Source organism: Triticum aestivum, chromosome 7A (genome assembly GCF_018294505.1).
Source record: "Triticum aestivum cultivar Chinese Spring chromosome 7A, IWGSC CS RefSeq v2.1, whole genome shotgun sequence".
Taxonomy (NCBI): domain Eukaryota; kingdom Viridiplantae; phylum Streptophyta; class Magnoliopsida; order Poales; family Poaceae; genus Triticum; species Triticum aestivum.
This window is the reverse complement of record NC_057812.1, coordinates 22,460,078-22,466,855: the sequence shown is the minus strand read 5'-3', so window position 1 is coordinate 22,466,855 and position 6,778 is coordinate 22,460,078. Positions and strand designations below refer to the sequence as shown.

The 6,778-nt window shown below is 44.6% G+C and overlaps 1 protein-coding gene across 1 annotated transcript; it reads right to left on the bottom strand.

Moving 5' to 3' along the window:
• Positions 1–908: 908 nt before the first annotated feature.
• On the bottom strand, positions 909–1,539 carry LOC123152467 (UTP--glucose-1-phosphate uridylyltransferase). The gene is made up of 4 exons (XM_044572000.1): positions 1,421–1,539; positions 1,267–1,314; positions 1,083–1,174; positions 909–1,036 (listed from the first exon to the last, which is right to left on the bottom strand). The coding sequence occupies exons 1-4, from the start codon at positions 1,495–1,497 to the stop codon at positions 942–944; spliced, it is 312 nt and encodes a 103-aa protein (XP_044427935.1). The 5' UTR covers positions 1,498–1,539; the 3' UTR covers positions 909–941.
• Positions 1,540–6,778: the final 5,239 nt, after the last annotated feature.

The following is a 6,778-nucleotide window of genomic DNA, read 5'->3' as shown; positions in this document are numbered from 1 at the left end:
CGTAGACAGTGGTTGATGAAGAGAACACAAGCTGCAGAGATGAAATGAAAGCAGTTTATTAGCATTCAGATCAGATGATGATGACAATCATTCGATTCGGTGTACTTAATCATATGCCTATACTTGTTCCTTCACCAAGTTACCAGCATAATTAATTTGTGCTAGTGGGCTACAAATCTGCTACATTTTATTGTGCAATGTCAGTCAGTTTGTGTAGCAGAACTGCTAACAATGAACCGAGCAAGTGCATATATACTGATCATGAGCACGACCGATTTTTTAATCAGACTACCTTTGTAAGTACCATGCATCGATCTCTGTCTACTTAATAATGGCAAGTGTAATTAATGGCCAGTACTGCCAGTATTGAATGTACCACATCGGCAAGCATTACATAGTACTACTATGTAATTGATATGCAAAAGAAGATGCATCTCCCATGTTCAGCAATCAGGATCAACCATGAAGTTTCTACTACTCCTACATCATTTTAGCTAATCATTTAAGATGCTAATGTTTACTTGTCAAGTACAGTTATTGCTACTCTAAGATTTTAGCTAAGAAAATATAAAGATAAGAAGACACTTTGCCACCAATATTTTGTGACATCTGTAGAATTCGTACCTCATAAACATGCATGAAATGTCTATCTCAAAGAAGTATACATACTGATCATGTTTAATTAGGCCAGCAGCACAAAACAACCAATTATATTGCCTTACAAGAAGTACTAGCAGAAAGAACCTCTAATAACCAGGCAGAGACCATCATAAGCAGCAGGATCGCACGAAGAAACCAGAATATGCAAGCTCCATCCACACATATGCAAGCTGCGAGACTACAGTGTCGGGACGAATCTAACTGAAAGTAGCACGATCCACACATATGCAAGGTGAATCAATTAATCTGGAGCAGTGAAGAGGATGGGTGGGGTGGGGTGCTCACTTGGGGCCGGTGCAGCCCATGGTGGTGCCGAGGCCTCCGTTGAGCTTGAGCACCACGAGCTTGTCGAGCAGGGCCTTCATGGCGTCGAGATCTGCAGCACACACACGATCCAGCGCTCACCGTTCACACAAACGATCCTTCGGGAGGGGGCGCGAGGGTGTCGTAGGGCACCACCACCTCATCGGTGGGGGTCTGGATCTTGCTCCACTCGATCTGCTCCGCCTCGCCGCTGCAGACACACCACCCAGCACAGCCGTCAGAAACCACCCGTCAGCAAATCGTCAGCGTAACCATGGAGGCGGGGCAGACTCGCATTATTACCTGAGGTAGCGCGAGACGAGGCTGATGAACCCGGCCTTCTCGTTCTCGCTGCGTCGTCACCGACAAAACAGAGCAGGAAAAACAGTTGAGCGGAAGCGGAGTCGGCGACTACTGGCCGCTAGATCCAGCGGAGGGGATGGGTCGGGCGGGGCACCTGATCTCGCCGAGCTTGGTGACGGCGTCGCGGAGGTTGTCGATCTTGGAGTCGACGGCGACGGCGGCGGCGGCCATCGCGATCCGGGCGGAGAGGAGCGACGTTGCTGCTTCGGGGGAAGAGGACAGGACGGGAGCAGATGTCAGATGACTGAGATCTGAGCAGTGGGGTGGGGGCGGTGGCGCGTCGAGATCCAGAGGGAAGGAGTGGGGTTGGGGGCGGCAGCGCGTCGAGATCCAGAAGGAGGAGTGGTGTGCGGGGTTGAGAGGGTGAGAGCGCTAGGGTTCGCTGCGCGGGCAGAGAGAGGAGTGGTGGGTTTTTTTTAGGGGTAGCTCGCGGTGGGTGGGTGAGACCGTGAAAGGGTGAGGTGCGGGCCGTTGGATCTAGGAGGATCCGACGGTGATTTATCCACGATCCGCGTGAGAGGCCCTGGACCAATCAGAACACAGTATACAGGTATGATATTTTGACCATTTAAATTGGTCGCAATTGACTAAAAGTAAGGTGCTAAATTATGTTAGCTATTTTATTATGACCTGAAAATTTGAAAAAAAAACTTCTCATTGTGTCAGCAAATTTGACTATAGTTTTCAGGAATAATCATTAATTGAAATAAGACAAATATTTTTTAAAAGACTTATGAGAAATGAGTTCTTTTAAATCACTTTTCCATTTTTGAGTGCCTAAAAGGAGGTTTTTTCGTGAAGGACCTCCAAAATAATTGTTGCAAAATTGGATCAAATCATTTTTCTAAAATACTAGGACATATTTAATGCACAGTTCACCAAATGGTTGGGTATAAAAAGTTTTGATCCACCTCTCGTGAAAAAGACAAATTTCCGCCGATTCAGCTGGAAGCGGGTCAAATTTGAACTTTAGCTGCCTTCTAGTTTGCTATTTATTTTTTCCAAAAATCATTTCTAAGTACATAAGTATCTATTTATCAGAGAAACACCAAAAAATTCCAAGATTCAACCACTAGCTAGGAACGGTCATTCCCGCCGTTTTGACCGCATTTTGAAACGGGCATAAAAAATTCAAAAAAAATCAAAAAATTGGGGAACCTTCGCATTGTGTCATTATATCTGGCCAAGTTCCCAGGAAAAATAACAAACTTGTAATACGACAATTATTTTAAAAAAGTGTTCTCAGAAACGAGCTATCACGTGTGGAGATCAATGGCTTTCAAGCCAAATGATCAATCTTATGGCCATATTCATGGCATAGTTTGTTCAAATAATCTCATATTGTGCACAAGGATGCATATTGGAATGGCAAACAATGTTGCCTAAGGAAGTTTTCATTTTCTTTGGATGAAAAAACCATTTTCCATTTTCCGAGTGCCCAAAAGGAGGTTTTTTTGTGAAGGACCTCCCAAATAATTGTTGCAAAATTGGACCAAATCATTTCTCTAAAATACTAGGCCATATTTAATGCACAATTGACCAAATGGTTGGGTGTAAAAAGTTTTTATCCACCTCTGGTGAAAAAAACAAATTCCAGCCGATTCAGCTGGAAGCGGGTCAAATTTGAACTGTAGCTGCCTTGTAGTTTGCTCTATTTTTTCCAAAAATCATTTCTAGGTACATAAGTATCTATTTAATCAGAGAAACACCAAAAAAATTCCAAGATTCAACCACTAGCTAGGAACGGTCATTCTCGCCGTTTTTACCGCATTTTGAAACGGGCATAAAAAATTCAAAAAAATCAAAAAATTGGGAAACCTTCGCATTGTGTCATTATATGTGGTCAAGTTACCAGGAAAAATAACAAACTTGCAATACGGCAATTATTTTAAAAAGTGTTCTCAGAAATTAGCTATCATGCGTGAAGATTCATGGCTTTCAAGCCAAATGATCAATCTTATGGCCACATTCTTGGCATAGTTTGTTCAAATGATCTCATATTGTGCAAAAGGGTGCATCTTGGAATGGCAAACAATGTTTCCTAAGGAAGTTTTCATTTTCTGTGCACGGAAAAACCATTTTCCATTTTTTGATTGCCCCAAATGAGGTTTTTTTGTGAAGGACCTACCAAATAATTGTTGCAAAATTGGACCAAATCATTTTTCTAAAATACTATGCCATATTTAATGCACAATTGACCAAATGGTTGGGTGTAAAAAGTTTTGATCCACCTCTCGTGAAAAAGACAAATTTCCGTCTATTCAGTTGGAAGCGGGTCAAATTTGAACTGTAGCTGCCTTGTAGTTTGCTCTTTATTTTTTCCAAAAATCATTTCTAGGTACATAAGTATCTATTTAATCATAGAAACACCAAAAAAATTCCAAGATTCAACCACTAGCTAGGAACGGTCATTCCCGTCGTTTTGACCGCATTTTGAAACGGGCATAAAAAATTCAAAAAAAATCAAATAATTGGGAAACTTTCGCATTGTGTCATTATATGTGGCCAAGTTACCAGGAAAAATAACAAACTTGCAATACGACAATTATTTTAAAAAAGTGTTCTCAGAAATGAGCTATCATGCATGAAGATTCATGGCTTTCAAGCCAAATGATCAATCGTATGGCCACATTCTTGGCATAGTTTGTTCAAATGATCTAATATTGTGCACAAGGGTGCATCTTGGAATTCCAAACAATGTTGCCTAAGCAAGTTTTCATTTTCTTTGCACGGAAAATACATTTTTCATTTTCCGAGTGCCTGAAATGAGTTTTTTTTGTGAAGGACCTACCATATATTTGTTGCAAAATTGGACCTAATCAATTTTATAAAATACTAGGCCATATTTAATGCACAATTGACAAAATGGTTGGGTGTCAAAAATTTTGATCCACCTCTGGTGAAAAAGACAAATTCCCGTCGATTCAGTTGGAAGCGGGTCAAATTTGAACTGCAGCTGCGTCATAGTTTGCTCTTTATTTTTTTCAAAAATCATTTCTAGGTAAATAAGTATCTATTTAATCAGAAATACATGATTTGATGGAGAGACATCGAGGTTTGGACGGTGGCCGAGGGCCCCAACTCTAGAGCGCGTAAGCTCGCATGCCCGCTGCGTGGTCACCGCGTGACCGTGGTGTTGCCATGTGTTGTGGGAGGCCTAGGCATGTCTAGTGGGTTGGGCACTCCCCAGGTAGGTGCTAGAAAGAAAATCACAACATAAGATTCTCACGAGGAGACCGATCGATGCTCAAACATGAATAAGCAGCCAAGTGTTTGATTAGTGATACGGGAAATGTACATGGCTAATGGGCGTGAGTTTTGGCTGAGGATGATCAGTTACTAAGAAGACCGTCCTCACAAATTTTCAGCTCAAAAGGAGGAGCCTAGGTGGTACTTGCTTTGCAAACCACCACACTGGACATAAATACGAATTTTGAAGCTCGGCTCAAAATAATGAATGGATTGAGCTGGCATTTGGTGGAGGATGGTTATTTGGGCATAGGAAAGCACTGTAGAAAATGGATACTATTTGGACATGCCAAAGTGGTACTTCCTTCACAAACTGTTACTTTGAACAGAATAGGAAAATGAATATTTTTGAATTATTTTTGAACTAGGCAAGGAAGGTTTTTACATATTTGACGAACATATGATCCAAAGAATTTATGAGATTTTTTTGGGAATTTTGGGAATGACAGAAATATAGGTTGCTTCACAACCTAGGGCAAAAACTGCCACATGGACATGACACATAGGCAAAACTGATGAGATGGCGCCTAGTCATCGCAACCCACCACAATTTACAAGGCTATGACCATCTATATTGGTCGTTAACAACTAGAAATAAGGCAGCGGACTAGCGCTGTTTGCTTTATGACCATTTCGTGTAAGGAAATTATGACCTTTCTGACCAAAATGGTCGCAATGGTTTAGGGTTTGGAGCCCCCCAGACAGCTTTTGACCAATTGGTCTAAAATGGTCATAAATTTATGACCAATTCTTCGAGGGTCACTGACAGAAGGTCATAAGTTGACATATTTCTTGTAGTGCCTGCGAGCTACCACGCCCGTGGGCGGGGGAGACGGCGTACTAAGCAAGCTTCTCCTCGGTCTGCGAGTTCACGGGACACATCAAAAGTACTCCAGTGTATAGAGCCTTGCCTCTAAGGTAGGCCCCACATGGTTTGCCTCTTTTTTTAACATAACACGTCAAGTCGCAATTTGTTTGTTCACCCGTGGTAGACGGTCCTCCCTCCACCAAGTGGACAACCAGTACACGTGCCAAATTACCACGTGGGTTGCCTTTTTCGTACAGAAATGAGATCCACCGTGTACCCGCGCGGGTGTGGTTGGGAAAGAGACGGGAGTACGTGCGCCGTGCGTGCACCTCTTCTCTTCGTGCACGTCCCCCACCTACGTGGGTGTGTGTGAGAGAGATACAAACCTAGACATAATGCGTCGTCCATCCCCATGCCTCCGCCCAGTCTGACCACCTGTCACCACCACGCCCCACTCCTCCTCGCCTTATCTCTCATCTTTCTCCCTCCATTTTTATATACAAGGGGCCACTATCAAAATTACAATTTGCAGATATACAAGGCCACTAACACTATTTGATGCAATATTAATGGTGTTTGCCTCGTGGTACTAGCAAAGGAGGACATTAATTATCCCTTACATGCATGCGGGAGTTTGTAAAAAAATGCATCTTGATGTTCCGTGCAATGCACGGGCATCTTTCTAGTCCATGAAAACAACACATGGCAAAATTCCACGGTGAACAAGGGATTTGAATCTGTTGGGAGGGGCTGTTTGGATCTTGCCCGAGGTAGCCAAAATATTGGCGACTACTTCGCCATGGCCTGCACCGGCTCGAGTTCATCCTAACATTGCCCTCTTCTGTGGAGCCCATGCGGGGTCGACGAAGGTCCTCGCAACAAAAGGATCCGGCAAGACACCTGCTATGTACGACGGCGTCGCCTCCGCGGTGGCCTTCATGGGACCCAAGAGGCGGCGGTCTCCCGTGTTCTACTTCTCCTCGATGATGGCAGCGGACGCGGCGGCGCTGGCCACCGACTGGCAGCTCTCCACGCACCCGGCTTCTGTCGCTGCTTGCATGGCGCGGCCACCGGCATGGGAGTCTCGGCCACAGAAACGGGAGACGCGATACGAGGCGGCGGCGTGGACGGCAGCAACGACGCCCGTGCGCTGCTCCTCGTCGAGCTGTCCTGGAGCGGCGAGTTGCTGAACCGCGCGCTGGCTTGGGGCGGCAACTGGCTCCGTCGGGAGAGGGGAGGGAGGTGGATCAGCGAGCTGCATAGCTCGTATCCGGTGGGCTACCCAGCCGGCTTGGATGCGGAATAACTACTCTTAGTAAGCCATTGTAAGAGTGGACAAAATGGTGGAGGAGATAGGGGAGCGGTGGAGGTGTGCGATTCTTGGCCGGCGTTTGG